We start from the raw sequence: 15,863 nt of genomic DNA, 5'->3' as shown, positions 1-15,863 counted from the left end.
TTTATTTGATCAAAAACTCAATAAAACCGTATATAGCAAAACATTATTAACAATTTAATATATTTGATCAATTCTCCAGTCTTCAGTGTCACATGATCCTTCAGAAAGTTGTGCTGCTTCAACCTTTTTTTTTTCTTTTTTTTTTTTGAGAAATAGCAGACACATTAAATGTTTAGCATTACAAATGTCTTAACTGACAATTTTGATAAACTTAATGCATCCTTTCTAAATAAAGTTATTAATTTCTTTCAAAAAACCTACTTTAAAAAGTACCCCATTAAAAGACTACTGCAAAAACTTTCATACATCAAATTGCATAACTATCCACAAATTCACTGCACATTTCAGTGAGCACATTTTCAGTACATTGTGTTTTATAGTAATATACAGCTTTTTGTTTAATACAGACAGTACTTACAGTATACTAGAGGAGAAAGACTCAAAGCAGAAAATATCCAAGCAGTGAATCTAAGTGTTCTTTTAATAAAAGTTAAAAGGTCTGTAGCGCTCTTGTAAGTGCTGCAACACTGAAGCGTTGATTAGATGGCAGGCCTGCTCTCTGAAGTAAGCTTCTGTGAAATGTGTTTTCAGTGTACTGTAAGTCAAACCAGATGCTGAGGTTATTGTTATAGCTTGCGAATGTCAAGAAAAGCCATGAACAATGAACTGGAATCCGTTCATTCGTTCATGATTTTAAAGCACAACAAAGATTAAAATGCTCACTTGAACGGTGATGTATATTATTGTCAGGAGTGATTATTTCAGCTTGCACAATTTAACCTATGAATATTGCAGCAAGTAAACTTTAAGTAAATAATTACATAAATAAAAGAAACATAACTATTAATAAATGAATAGCCAGTGAACATTAAATGAATGAATGAATGAATGAAGTTATTTCGATTTATCAAAAGGCTCCATTATTACAAGCAGGTGGTGACAGGAAAAGAAAAAAAAAACTTAAATATAACAAGAAATTACATTGCATTGTATCACATGGTATAAGGTAGGGTATCAACTAAATACAAGCTGTAATACTTACATTGTGATTTTTATAGAATAACACACTAAACTCCACAGACAAACCGCCCAACTTTTCCAGGTAAACCAAAGACCGAATAATTTGAATAAACTGTAAAATATTTGGGTTAAAATGTATGTAATTAATATAACGGGAGCTATATTTTATCAGTGTCTGAATAGTGACAGCGTCTTATGAATGTGATTTTTTTTTTTCATTATTGAGGAACTACAGGCGCATCTCAATAAATTAGAATGTTGTGGAAAGGTTCATCTATTTCAGTAATTCAACTCAAATTGTGAAACTTAAATAAATTAAATGCACACAGACTGAAGTAGTTTAAGTCTTTGGTTCTTTTAATTGTGATGACTTTGGCTCACATTTAACAAAAACCCACCAACAAATTAGACTATGGTGACATGCCAATCAGCTAATTAACTCAAAACACCTGGAAAGGTTTCCTGAGCCTTCAAAATGGTCTCTCAGTTTGGTTCACTAGGCTACACAATCATGTCCAGAAGACAATCATTGACACCCTTCACAAGCAGGGTGAGACACAAACATTCATTACCAAAGAAGTTGGCTGTTCACAGAGTGCTGTATCCAAGCATGTTAACAGAAAGTTGAGTGGAAGGAAAAAGTGTGGAAGAAAAAGATGCACAACAAACCAAGAGAGAACCACAGCCTTAAGAGGAATGTCAAGCAAAATCAATTCAAGAATTTGATTTAACTTCACAAGGAATGGACTGAGGCTGGGGTCAAGGCATACAAACCACTGTACCACAGACAACTTCAGAGGTGTCTTACCTGGGCTAAGGAGAAGAAGATCTGGACTGTTGCCCAGTGGTCCAAAGTCCTCTTTTCAGATGAAAGCAAGTTTTGTAGTTCATTTGGAAACCAAGGTCCTAGAGTCTGGAGGAAGGGTGGAGAAGCTCATAGTCCAAGTTGCTTTAAGTCCAGTGTTAAGTTTCCACAGTCTGTGATGATTTGGGATGCAATGTAATCTGCTGGTGTGGATCCACTGGGATTTTTGAAAACCAAAGTCACTGCACACGTTTACCAAGAAATCTTGGAGCACTTCATGCTTCCTTCTGCTGACCAGCTATTTGAAGATCCTGTTTCCAGCAGGATTTGGCACCTGCGCACACTGCCAAAAGCATGAAAAGTTGGTTAAATGACCATGATGTTGTTGGTGTGCTTGACTAGCCATCAAGCTCACCAGACCTGAACACCAGAAAGACTCTATGGGCTATTGTAAAGAGGAAAATGAGAAACAAGAGACCAAAAAATACAAATGAGCTGAAGGCCACTGTCAAAGAAACCTGGGCTTCCAGACCACCTCAGCAGTGCCACAAACTGATCACGTCATTGCCACGCCGAATTGAGCCAGTAATTAAAGCAAAAGGAGCTCCTACCAAGTATTGAGTACATGTACAGTAAATGAACATACTTTCCAGTAGGCCAACAATCTAAAAATGTTTTATTGTTTTATTGATCTTATGAAGTATTCTAATTTGTCGAGAGTGAATTGGTGGGTTTTTGTACAATGTGAGCCAAAATCATCACAATTAAAATAACCAAAGACTTAAACTATTTCAGTGTGTGTGCATTGAATTTATTTAATACACGAGTTTAACAATTTGAGTTGAATTACTGAAATAAATGAACTTTTCCACAACATTCTAATTTATTGAGATGCACCTGTATTTTCCAAAAGCGTCCCTTTGCTTTAAATGTGATCGGAACGCACGTTCAGGATGTAGTTTCCAGTCGGGAACATTTCTGGTCCGACTGCTTCAGCATGACAAACCAAATTAGAAGTAAACTTGAAACTGTGAAGTTCAAGTTTTAAAAAACCATATAGACCTGCAAAACACACGTAACATTATAGTTTAAACTAAATATTTATTTTGGTAGCTGCAGCGTCCATACGCCATGCATGCAGAGTGAAGTCGCTGGTTATTTTTCACGCAGACAGCGATTTGTTTAGGTTTCATTTAATCGGAATATCCCGGTGTTTAAAGATGGCAGGACTGGAGCTGCTCTTCAACTGCGTGTCGAACTCTTTAACTTGTTCCCAAGATGCCCTGATGTGTTTCGTACACTGGGAAATCGTGAAAAGGGGCTATAAATGTCTGGGCACTGGAGATGAGGTAAGTCAGTGGTTACTTTGTGTATAACTCGCGTGATAATATCTTACAAAAAGTAGAAATCGTGTGTTTCCTGAAATGCTATAAAAAGTCATTTAAGACACTTAAGTCACACTTAAAATGTCTGATGGTCATTGCATTACATAAACTATCAAGCCAACACAAGAAACTGCAGCAAATGCTTCACTTTATTGTTTTGGTGCAAAATTTTGCCTGATTAGAAATGATCGATTTTCCACACAGCCCAAGGATGGAGAGAAGAAGTCAGAACTGCTTCCAACCGGCTGGAATGAAAGCAAGGATCTGTATGCACTCAGATACAGATCTAATGATGACAAGTCAAACCTGCTGCTCAAAGCCTTCACAGTGGATTCAACCCTCATCTTCAATCTAATGGTAAATTAATTTAGCTGGTTATTACTGCACTTCCTGACATAACAATATTATAGCTTCAAGTCAGACTAAATGTTTTTTTTTTTACACTTTATTTGTCACATCTTTGCAGGACTCCAAGACAGAAAAAGTTACCGATCTCACAGTTAACATCAGTGAGTATGTTGATGAAGCCAATCTGCAGATGTTTGAAAGGTTTGTGAATTTATTCTGTGCAACAAAATGTACAAAAGTTACAAATCACTGTTTCTGTTTTAACTTTGTGTGCATCTGAAAATCTTCAGTGTTGGAAATCACATCAGAAAATATATTTATTTTTCCACATTTAAATTGTCTCTTAAAAAAATGCTTTATTTTTGTATTTAGTATTGCTACCATCCCAAATGTTGGCAATATCATACATGTTCTCTAACTGTCAGAAATAATAAAAAATGATAATAGAATCTTCAAATGCATGGAAAGATTCATGGAAAAAAAAAGTCTTCATGTTCTAACATTTTGCTTTTTCAGTGTGTTTAAGAACACAGATGAGCTGATCATGAAGCTAAGTTCCTCACTGCTGCCTACTGAAAAAGAGGAGCGTCAGGGAAAGACGGAGAAGAAAACAGAAAGTGAAAGAGCCTCAAACTTAAGGGACCCTCTCAGTGATCCTCTCCTGATCCCAACCAGGGGCCATCCAAGCAGACACCCACCCAACTGGTGAACTTTCACTGCATTATTCCTTTTCTCATGCAAATTATACATTGGTTTCAGAGGTGTTCAGAGGAGAACTTTTTTTTTTTTTTTAGATGTAGTCTGTGGAGATTTGTATAGCAACATTGCCCTAACGGCACTCGAACAGCCAGCTGTTGCTATGGTTACCGCCTCAGGTGATCCTAACTTCTGTTCACAAACATCTGTTTGATGGCAGGTGATAATATATGCACACTGGATCATTTGTAATCCCACTTTTAAGGTCCCTACTGCTTAAAAAACAGCTAGAATATGAAATAAGGCTTTAATATTTAGGAAGGTCAGTCTCATCATGCATTATGCTTTCATCGTCTGTATGTCTGAAAAGCTCAAATAATAATAATAAAACCCTGTTAGTGTCATGTAACATTTAGAATTACATTTTTCTGCAAGTATTTTGTAGAAGTTTTTCCAGAAGTATTTTGTCCATTTATTTTTCCCATAGAAAAAAAAGCTTTGTTAAAGAGTTAAAAGCCATAAACCAAACCATTATTTAATGAAAGAAAAAAACACGCATTTAAAGAAATTTGTATTTATTTGTTTATTTAGTTATTTATTTGTTAGAAATGTAAAACAAATATCAACTTAATATTTCATTTTTAGATGTTATATAATATTTACATGTAAAATTATTAAACAAATTAAAACAATTAAACTAATCTGAACAGCAAACTAGCATGAAAAAACCACAGTGACTGATTATGCATCATTAAAGGTTCAACCATATTCTTAACATACTGTAAGAAGTAACTAGATTAACAGATAAAAATTTTTTGCCTCCATGTTTGTCAAGTTAAGGTTTGTCTGTAAATGAAGGTCGTTATGGGGTGCTTTGAGGGTTAGTTTTGTGTGTGTGTGTGTGTGTTTTATTGGTGTCAGCTAATGTCCTCGGTCTTATTTAATATTTAGCAGCGAGAGACCTGCGAGAGCTCTCACTGCTGGGCTGTCTGTTTTTTGCAGCACTGAGGGTTTTGTGTGTCTGGTGCTGCAGATTGTAGACTGAGAGACTGTGAGAGATGCCAAGTGCCAGCATCACTTCCATCAAAAACAGCCAGTTTGGGGGATTTAACAAAGTCTGCTTGGTTGAAACCCACTCAAACATTTATATATTTACTAGAAAGGAGCTCTGGGAGATGGCGGTCTGATTCTGACCTGATTCTTTCACCTTCATTTCCTTTTTTTTATGCAGTCTCGATCAATAAAAATAAGATAAAATAGCAAGAAAGAAGGCAAAAGAGAGACTGCAGACCCAGAGTGGGGTCCTTAAGGTCATGGCAAAAGCTCAGAGATGGATTTAGGTGTTTGTTTTCCTCTTCCCCTTCCTGGGTTCACGGTGACCCCTATCAGATTCTTTATGATGTCAGCGATTTATCGACTTGCTGTTGCTGAGGGCGATGTGATGTCATTCGGTCAAACATGCTCTGCTGCCAGCACTGTCTGCAGTTAAAGCCAAAGAGTCTGCTGACTTTCAGAACACTGAGCTGAGTCACACTGACAGATGTTGTGCCACAAGATACTGAAAAACCTATCAAACACATCCTCACAAATACTGAGCTTTGATGTTGTTTAAAACTGTGTCTTTTGCTGTTTACATAATTTTGTCATTTTATAGCATTGCATGATGAAAAAATGCCACAAATGCTGTATTGTATGTGTGTGTGTGTGTGTGTATATATATATATATATATATATATATATATATATATATATATATATATATATATATATATATATATATACACGCACACTGTCTTTCAAAAGTATGGGGTCAGATTATACTTTTTTTTTTAAATTCAGGAATGATTCATTATATTGATCTAAATTGAGAGTAAAAACATTTGTTACAAAAATATATATTTCAGGTGAATGGCATTTTTATTTTTTTATTTTTTTATTTTTTTTATTCATCAACAAATTCTAAAAATGCAGGATCAGGACACTGAAGACTGAAGGAATGGCTGCTGAAAATTCAGCTTTGCATGGCAGGAATAATTAAAATGTATAAAAAAATGTATAGTTATTTGAAATTGTAATAATTTTTCACTATTACAGGTTTTACTGTATTTGTGATCAAATATATGCAGCCTTGGTGAGCAGATAAACTTCTTTCAAATGACCTCAAGCTTTTGAACAGTGGTTTATATATATATATGTGTATATATGTATATATATTTGTGTATGTATATATTCCTGTATCTATATACACACACACACACACACACACACACACACATATATATATATATATATATATATATATATATATATATATATATATATATATATATATACATACACACACACAAATCAACAGAATATTAAACCAGAAAATACTGAACAATTTTGAAAATATTAAATGCAAAAACTTATTTTCAAAATAATGTCAAAGAAAGCTTGTGAAATGTTTTTCTTTGTGTGTTTTTTTCTAAGGCCTGACCCAATGGATCCATTTGCCGCTGGCGGTGCTGATCTGGACCCTTTCGGGTGAGAAATCCCATCAATTATTTGTCAAAACAGTCATCTGTAAATGCATCGTGCATGTTGACTTGTAGTTTACAGATATTTCTTGGTGATGCACTATTTGTAGATCTCCCTTATATAGAACAAAAAGCTGGAAAAAGAAAAACTTGGTTGGGCTGTTTAGAATAACAGATATCAAAGAACATTTAAGAACTCGAATGAATAAGTGCCCCTTCAAGGAACGACCGTGCTCACTGAATTATTAATAGTTCTTGTTCTTGGCTCTTTCTCCAGGGGACGAGCAGGAGGGATGATCGTCGATCCATTACGTGCTGGGTTTCCTCGCTCAGGGTTTGACCCCTCCTCTGGTATTCCTGGAGTCCTTCCCCCAGGCGCTGTGCCTCCTGGTGCCCGCTTTGACCCCTACGGGCCAGTTGGGCGACACAGACCTGGGTGAGAGCTTTAATGGGATCTTTACAGTCTTAGTCAAGATGTTAAACTGCCATTACTTCATTTGACCTCATGTCCTCAGCTCTGATGGCATTTGTTTTGCTCTACATTTCAGGCCAGACCCTGATCACATGCCCCCACCAAGATATGACGACATGTTCATGTAGACGCACTAATATCCCATAGTTCTCGCTGCTCTGCAGTGATATGCACTTTGTGTTTGAATAAACTGGCTTGTGCTGAAACATAATTACTCTGTTACAGAATTATTCTCAAAACAGTAACATAATTGGATATTTTGATATTGCCAAAAAAATATCAACTTATAATTCAATTTTTGTCTTATTGTGTTCTTCCTGGATGCTCTTTATTTATTTATAAAAAAATTTTGCTACTGAATCGTGCTGCAATTCTAAATTAAACCGCTTTTATTCCCCATGAGAGTGAAGACTTAATTGATTTGAAACATTATGGGTTGTATTGCTATTACTTTTCTAATCTGCCTCACAGATAATAATACATTTGAAAACATCTTCATTAAATAAGGGACCTCGGCCATATACTATTATTGTTCTTCTGAATAATTTGAATTCAATATTTTTTTTTTTTTTTTTTGTGTGTGTTTTTGTTTTGCTTTTAATTAATGCATTTTAATTTAATAATTTATTTACTTTATTTCATTACTTCAAGTTAAACCTTTTGCAACTATAGGTTGAAATTAAATAAATTTAAGTTATATATAGTGTTATTTCTGTTCTCATTTTCTTGTCTGTAGTTTAGGTTTAGTCAATAATCACTGCTCAAGGTTAGCTTTTTTGTCGTTGACCATCCAAGCAACCACTCTGGTGAACTTTTTTTAAAATATAGTTTAATTGTGTCATCTGAAATGTTACAAGTGCTTTGCTTCGTGTGAGGGCTTTTCTCCTGCATGCAGCTGCACTGAACTTGCTCTCCAGTCTGTTTTAAAGTATCAGTAGATGAAAGCAAGGTTTCTGGAGATGGTGGCTTCAGTGAGAGGGACACCAGCAGCAGATGTAGTGGAAATCAATGCCTGTAATGGCCACAGTGAGTCATGATGACCGCAATCTCAATGTGACTGTCCTCTACTGCCAAGACACTCTCGAGTGCCCTCTAAACATCACTGAGAATTAAGTGACAATTGGTTTAGGGAATTTAGAAGATCTAGGACTGTTATTCACGATAACGTGCATCACATTTAATAGGAAAATGTGCACCACACAGTGCCTAAATACATCTTTTGAAACCATTTTCATTCAGAAACTGCTAGTCAATTTCACAAATGATTAGAAAAACAGCAAGACACATGGAATAAAATGTGAAATTTTAAGTGTGGCTGAAGCATCCAAATACTGTAACAAGCTATTCTTTAAAGTTCTCTTTTGTTCCATGTGCACACATGACTCGGATCAAACAGGTATAGCAACAAAAAGATTTATTTCACACATGGAAATAGTATAAAAAAGATGACACATTTGCCTTGAACACATATGAAGCTGTTAAAAACTTAAAATGCACAGCTCACATTGTACATGCAATTCAAACACCCCCGATCTCTACGAAAAAACAGAGATGATTGGCCCAGAAGTACCATGGTACTGCATTCCATTAGAATATATAACAGTCTACGTTTGGCCCACACAAGTGTTATGCACATCATCAAACCTCAGCAGTGCTTGGGTTTTCTAGGAGCTCTTTATAGTCTGACTCCATGATTAACCTTCACAGATTGTACAATGATGATAATTTAGTAACAAAGATGAGCAGCTGCTTCTAATCAGCACAAACGACTGCAAGCACCATTATTGGGCTCATTTGAAGAGCATACTGTCATATTACACTTACTATATCTGCAATATATGCAAATTCTTTGTGCATGTTGGAGTGCACCACTGGATTGAAATAACCATATTTATTTAGGAAATGTCTTCGGGATTCCACTTGCTGAGTTGAATTTTTAGCAATTTTTTAAAGTAGATTACCATTCAAAACTTTGGGGTCAGTAACATTTATAAATGTTTTTGAAAGAAGTCTCCAAGGTTGCATTTATTTGATTAAAAATGTTGTAATACATGTGAAATAATACAATTCAAAACAACTGTTTTTAGCATCATTACTCCAGTCTTCGGTCTCGCATGATCCTCCAGAAATCATTTTAATATGCTAATTTTGCTTCAGCGCTGAAAGTTTTTTTTTTTTACTATTTTAACTGAAAGTTCCAATCAGTTTAACACATCCTTGCTAACCAATAGTATTCCTTTAAAAAACAATCAATATTACTGATCCCAAACTTTTGCAATATTCTATTCTCAATATAGCGACTTTCTCAGTTTAGGCTGTCATGATGAAAAGCATTTCCTTTTGTCTGTAAATGACCTTCACATGCAGAGGCTTGTTCATGAGCAATGTGACCAAAAGCACAGATTCAGTGTAGGATAAATGCTTAGTGTGCTCAATAGTAGGTCCCCTGTGCTTACAAGACAATATTTTACATAATTGAAGACGTGAAAGCAACATACCACTTTCCCTTTACCTTGTACCTTTACATCACACCATAACCAACATCTTACAGTTAATAAATGACAGAAATATTTACTATAATTGGGCAGTTTATCAAAGAAACATTACAACTAGTCCATTTCACTTCAAAAAGCACTTGAGTTGAACCCATCACACTTTATACACCACCAAATATTCAAAGGACAGTATATAGTAAAGTTCCAACAATCTTTAGACTTTCACTGCCAAATGTGAATATATTGTGTAAATAATATTTAACACGTGAAATAAATTATAGGTATGTGACAATATTCTCTCTCTGATATAATGTGCTCTCATTAACCATTATTAAACATTTATATATATATATATTTAAAAAAACAAAATCATAATCACCTTTATTATACAGGGATCCCAAATGCTCAATTGCATGTTTTCAGAAGTGCACTTTTCCCTAGCTTTTTATGAGTTACCAGTTTCAGTGAAGGAACAGTTCATCCGGAAATTAATATTTACTGACCCCCCAGGCCATCCAAGATGGAGAGGAGTTGGTTTCTTCATCAGAGTATATTTGGAGAATTGTATTCCATCACTTGCTCACCAATGGATGCTCTGCAGTGAATGGGTGCCGTCAGAATGAGAGAGCAAACAGCTGATAAATACATCACAATAATCCACTCCAGTCCATCAGTTAATGTCTTGTGAAGTGGAAAGCTACGTTTGTAAGAAATAAATACATCATTAAGGCATTGTAAATCTTAACTTCTGGCCAAAATACAAGTTCATAATCCATAGAAATGCTTCCTCCAGTAAAAAAAAAAGTCTGTCCCATGTTATCCTCTCACACCAAAATCCACATAATTGTTTAGAACTGTTTGGCTTGTAAAAAGTGCTTGATCTGTACACATTCCTCTCCTGATTCAAACAAGATGACTTTTTAAAGCAATATTCTGAATATAGAACTCGTTTTTTAAGCCAGAAACAACAATTTGAAGTTAAAAACTGCTTAATAGTGGATTTGTTTCTTATAAACATGCATCTTGTGGATTACTTCCATTACTTGTATTGTGATGTTTTTATCTTCCGTTTGGATTCTCATTCTGACGGCACCCATTCACTGCAGGGAATCCATTCTGTTCTCAAAATCTGTTCTGACAAAGAAACAAGCTCATCTAAATCTCAGATGGCCTGAGGATTTCGATTTTTTTTTTTTTTTTTTTTGTAAAATGCCATTATAAAGCTGTTCTACACAGAGTAATATACTGGGTATGTATTTTGGATACACCCGTATATATAACATTACAGGATAATCTTTACTACATCTAAGACTTGTAATACATCTGCTGTTATTAGGTTTCTGCTTAGTTTTGATTACAATCTTTCTTTTGAACAGTGTAGTTACTACATCAGCAGAAAAACCAATCCAGTGAGGACGGCTTCATCTGGGATCAGGCGCACATGAACTTCCGCTTATGTGCTATAACAATAGCTTTGTTTTAACAGGGGTGATGAGCATATTCTTAAAGCATACAGTAGCATATTTCTGCTGTGTCATTGAGAAGACAACAACTCTGTAGCCTGGACATTGATATGGAAATATATATTTCTCTACTGGAATCTAATGCATATTGCACCATTACAGTAAAACTTCACATTTTTGTTAATTGTTAGCACAAATCTACTAAATTACCATATTGATAGATGTTGTAAAATAGATATCTTGTTTAAAACGTTAAGCATTCATATGTCTATTCCCTTGGTTGCAGTACATTCTCTTCTACTCCAAGAACATGGATTGACGACAACGAGTAAGTGTGACACATATACAAAACACCAACAGTATACAAATACAAACAAGCCTAAATGTGTTTTACAGTGAACATTTGCAACGTCTTAAGGCATATTGCATCCTTGGATAATAGTAGCTTGTATATATTCCACTCATAGTGTCTTTAGAGATGTTATATATTATACAGACATTTATTTCAAGTTTTGTAGAGTAGCTGATGGCGGTTTGTTCTGCAGCATGTTGAGTTATTATGACGCTTCACCATTGTGCTTTCATTCCTTCAACAGTCTTTTGAGGTTTCCCCCGTCACATTGTGTTTTTGTGTGTTTGTCTAAGCCTCGGTTAATATGAAGACAGTGCTTGCAAGGCAGCATGAACAGGTTACTTTATGAAAATGTGTTACATTTTACTCCAGAATTGAAAGGAAACAAATAGAATGCATATTTTGGTACAAAGAAAATGAAATTTATTTTAGGAGTGTGAAACTTTGCATTGTGACAAAACTGTTTAGTCATGACTCATCGAAGCCAGGAAGGCTGATTAGTCTTTATGAGAATATTTGTTTTTACATTTTTTTCTAAACCAAGGAGAGTGCATCCATTTCTACTCTGATATTAGTATTTTAAAAATACATAATTATTCTCCACATTACAGTAATTAATTATTTTTTGTAGTCAAGTGAAGAGGGAATGACTTTGAAGGTTGTTTCTTTGAGTTCCAATTTTTATTATTATTTTTTATAACTTCAGCCTTAACTGCCAGTTGTTGTTTTTTTACATATATATATATATATATATATATATATATATATATATATATATATATATATATATATATATATATATATATATATATATAATACTTTTAAAGAAATCACTTCAATTTAAGATTGAAGTGTGAAAATCTAACTGACAGTTTGACTGGAAAATTTAAATTAGTTTTAATTAATTTTAATTAATCATGACTGGTATTTTTTCTATATAACCTTATGTTGCCATGTCCACCTATTATACACAATTTGGGTTTATTTTTTGGCCCCCTAGAGTAGCTCAGAAATATGGACAGTCAAAAGGTGCCATTTTTAAAACTTATTTTCTGACTACTATACCGAATGATGAGTAAAAAAAAGCTTTTTTTCCCTTATATAATAAAGAAAAATAAAAATTTATATAAAACGGTATAATTAAAATACATTTGCCAACTGAAGTAATTAATTTAGTCTTTATGTAATCAGTTTTTGTTTTGTTTTCTCTATTAATTAATTATGAATTAATTATTATTATATTTTATTACTTTTATTTATTTATTTATTTTATTTTTAAAGCAAATAAATATAATGTTGCTCTTAGGTCAAGTTCCTTTTTGAGACATAGCAGAAAAAAAATGGCAACAGCAACCACAACTTAGATTATCAAATCCAAAAACTGATACTTATCTAACATGTATTTGCTCCTGTGGCTCAGTGGTAGAACATTGCATTAGCAGCACATAAGGTTGTGGGTTCAATTCCCAAGAAACACACATACTAGTAAAAAAAAAGGTATATGCTGTAAGTCGCTTTGGATAAAAGCGTCTGCTAAATCTAAATTGTTATTTACGCTGCCTTGCGAGCACTATTTCTTTTTGCGACTGCACATCTACAGGTCTCAATGTGATTCTGTTGTGCTACGTGTTTAGCGTTCCAGAAGGAACCTGATTACCGTTCACAGCATCAGCGATGGCGTTCGGTTCACATTCCACAAGCGTCTCCCTCCCATCACCCTCAGCTAACTGCCTCATCCTCATATTAATGGATCCGTACGATTTCATGGGTCTTCTAGCAAAAGTCCTCCGCCGATACAGTTCCCCTTTGCATATAGACACCATTAATAAAATAGACAGAAGCATTCCTCCCAGAGTGAGCAAACCAAGTCCCGCAATAATACATTTGTCGAGATGAGAACCGAGTTGTGCGTAGTACATCTCCAGTTTCTCCATCTGCCGTGCTGTCACTTGGTCTGGATTGACTTTAGCCTCTCTTGGGATCGTGTAGGCGATGACCACTAAAATGATGCCGCTTACAAGGAAAACGAGCGCAAATATGAACCCGTAGTCCACTGAATGGCTGTTGTACTCAATCTCAGGTTCGTCTTCGGAGTGTGGTGATGGCACTTGTCTCTGAATAGGCAGCGGATTCAACTGAGAGTCGATGGATGTGAACTCAGGTCCAGATGTTCTGGAGGTAACGCGGATCCTCGTTCCTGGATCCTCATCCTCGAACGACGCGTTTTCGATGCCTGTGGGCTGCGGTCCTAAGGAGGACTGAGGAGGTTCTCTCCTGCTCCCATCCCCCAGTTCACGGAGCTCCACAGCGTTCAGAGACTCCATCGACACTCAACGATTGCACTCATGTTGAATCAAATGACTCCTGTTTCACCTTAAAACACATAATATTACATTTTGAACCATGAAACCATCCAAAAACTCTTTCAGATTCAGAGTCCATTCTTAAGGTAGGCCTATATCACTGAAGAACTGTACTACTGTAAAACAGCTAAATGTGGTTTCAGTTCAAATCACCTTACACACTGTGTCCAAAACAAAGGTTACCAAATTGGTATTTTTAACATCAAAACCAAATGCCTGTGTAGTCATTCACATTGCCAATGGAATGACATTCAATGTGTAGCCTGTTTCTCTTTTTAAAAACATGTCATAGTGGGGAGGTGTGGCACTGTGATAAAATAAAACCAAAAAGTTACAGATTAGATTCTGCCGAGGCCAATCCAAGAGCGATCAGCATACATTGTGTCCTTGAGCGAGGAATACAAGCCCAAGTAGCTCCTTCTCTGCAAGAAGTACTTGGCAAGGACATGTCAATGATCTTACAACTATTTTATCAGTGTTTACATTAAAGGATTAAAATGTCCCATTAGTAGCAAAATGATCTGAGCTGGTCTTTATTGATCTAGTCTTAAATAATAACATTGAATTTAATCAACATCCAATCACTGCAAACTATTTTAAACACATTTACCATGATAATTATTTTTGCTAAGGCGGGTAACTAAAGGTTACATTTATATAAAATGTACTGGAGATCCAAAAGAAATGTAGGCCTATCATAAAAGATTTCTATATCAGCCTTCATGCACACATATTTTTAACAATGCCATGCCATGAATTAAAGGATAAATAATTGTTAAAACAGTATTTGTTTCTTTGATCAAAATAATGGTTTTGCAGTTTCTCTATCCCGTTTCACCTGAACACAGGGTTGACAAAGAAGAGGATTTCTGACATTTAAATTTTACTTTATATATATTTTTTTCCGCGAAATATTTGTAACGAATACTGACAAAAGAGACCATAACACACAAACGGTCTGGACGATGTGCAGAGACATTTTCATTCCCCTCCGATGATTTACCAGAGTGGCCCTGACTTCAACCAACGCGTAAAATCTCATTTCTCGACAGCGATAATAACTCGGTGACGTTTATGCTATTATTTATCCATGTAAGCTCACATTAGCGCGCGCTTATAGTTTCAGATATGACCTTGTAACACCTCGAGCGTTTAATGTTTTACTTTGAATATTCAACAATCAGCGTAACTAAAATAAAAATGTAGCGCGCCATCGAGCTTTTATTGACTCGCAGGTTAGTATGTTTATCGGTCCATTAATGTAACTGATGAGAGCGCGAGCTTACCTTACCTTCAGACGCGATTGCTCCACAGATCTCATAGTAACGCTGGGATGCTGCTGACAGGAAGAAGACCTTTTCCACGGAGATCTCGAGGGGAGATTTAGCCATGCGCGATAGAAACACTATCATTTTTCAGATTTAAACGCAAATGCAACCATATATATGATTACTAATCGTCAATATCAACACAGCTCGTGCTGTCGATGCACATGTTTCGTTGTCTAAGCATATATTAGTTAGTTATGAAGTGCATATTTAGTATGCACTAGATCTGTATGGTGGTGTCTCTGTTGGGATGTGGGTGTAGGTTATATTTGATTAAATATTATAAAATTAAAATGTTGGAATTGATAGATTTTACATGCTGTTGGGGCTTATGGAAGACTGTGTTTTTCCTCTGTTATGGTTTTCTTTTCAGTATATATAAATACATATTCATAAATGAGAATTATTAGAATCTACTGAAATCTAGTGCTGGAATTTAAACATGAACTGAGCATTATCTATTAATTGGTTCAGACAAAAAACAGTTTGTTCAGTCATCTTTCCAAAATAAATAAATAAATAAAATTATAATAACATTTGCACTGCTTTCCACCCCTTCTACCTAGAAATCAGTGTTACTAAGATAATTTTTTTTTTTTTTTGACAAGAGACCATAG

General features: G+C 35.1%; 2 protein-coding genes across 5 annotated transcripts; one reads left to right on the top strand and one right to left on the bottom strand.

Annotated features, from left to right (window-relative positions):
- Positions 1–2,795: 2,795 nt before the first annotated feature.
- LOC113103320 (proteasome inhibitor PI31 subunit-like) lies at positions 2,796–7,577 on the top strand. Its single transcript, XM_026265971.1, has 7 exons — positions 2,796–3,174; positions 3,415–3,567; positions 3,677–3,759; positions 4,075–4,263; positions 6,727–6,780; positions 7,051–7,209; positions 7,322–7,577. The coding sequence occupies exons 1-7, from the start codon at positions 3,046–3,048 to the stop codon at positions 7,371–7,373; spliced, it is 819 nt and encodes a 272-aa protein (XP_026121756.1). The 5' UTR covers positions 2,796–3,045; the 3' UTR covers positions 7,374–7,577.
- Positions 7,578–12,914: 5,337 nt separating this feature from the next.
- On the bottom strand, positions 12,915–15,438 carry tmem74b (transmembrane protein 74B). 4 transcript variants are annotated; one of them, XM_026265967.1, is made up of 2 exons: positions 15,205–15,438; positions 12,915–13,928 (listed from the first exon to the last, which is right to left on the bottom strand). In XM_026265967.1, exon 2 carries the CDS (start codon positions 13,877–13,879, stop codon positions 13,178–13,180), a length of 702 nt encoding a protein of 233 aa, XP_026121752.1. In that variant the 5' UTR covers positions 13,880–13,928; positions 15,205–15,438; the 3' UTR covers positions 12,915–13,177. The 4 variants fall into 4 exon arrangements, with proteins under 4 accessions (XP_026121752.1, XP_026121754.1, XP_026121753.1 ...); XM_026265969.1 differs by having other exon boundaries at positions 12,915–13,919; XM_026265968.1 differs by having other exon boundaries at positions 15,210–15,438.
- Between the last annotated feature and the right edge of the window lie 425 nt (positions 15,439–15,863).

Source organism: Carassius auratus, chromosome 6, assembly GCF_003368295.1.
Source record: "Carassius auratus strain Wakin chromosome 6, ASM336829v1, whole genome shotgun sequence".
Classification (NCBI taxonomy): Eukaryota; Metazoa; Chordata; class Actinopteri; order Cypriniformes; family Cyprinidae; genus Carassius; species Carassius auratus.
Note: the sequence above shows the minus strand (reverse complement) of the source record. Positions and strands in the feature narration are given on the sequence as shown.

What these genes read in the sequence shown, in the direction of transcription:
- LOC113103320 (XM_026265971.1), top strand. Translation starts at nt 3,046, where the DNA reads ATGGCAGGACTGGAGCTGCTCTTCAACTGCGTGTCGAACTCTTTAACT. An exon ending in CCCTCATCTTCAATCTAATG is followed by an intron (nt 3,568 to 3,676) that starts GTAAATTAATTT and finishes ACATCTTTGCAG; the next exon opens with GACTCCAAGACAGAAAAAGT. An exon ending in AATCTGCAGATGTTTGAAAG is followed by an intron (nt 3,760 to 4,074) that starts GTTTGTGAATTT and finishes TTGCTTTTTCAG; the next exon opens with TGTGTTTAAGAACACAGATG.
- tmem74b (XM_026265967.1), bottom strand. Translation starts at nt 13,879, where the DNA reads ATGGAGTCTCTGAACGCTGTGGAGCTCCGTGAACTGGGGGATGGGAGC.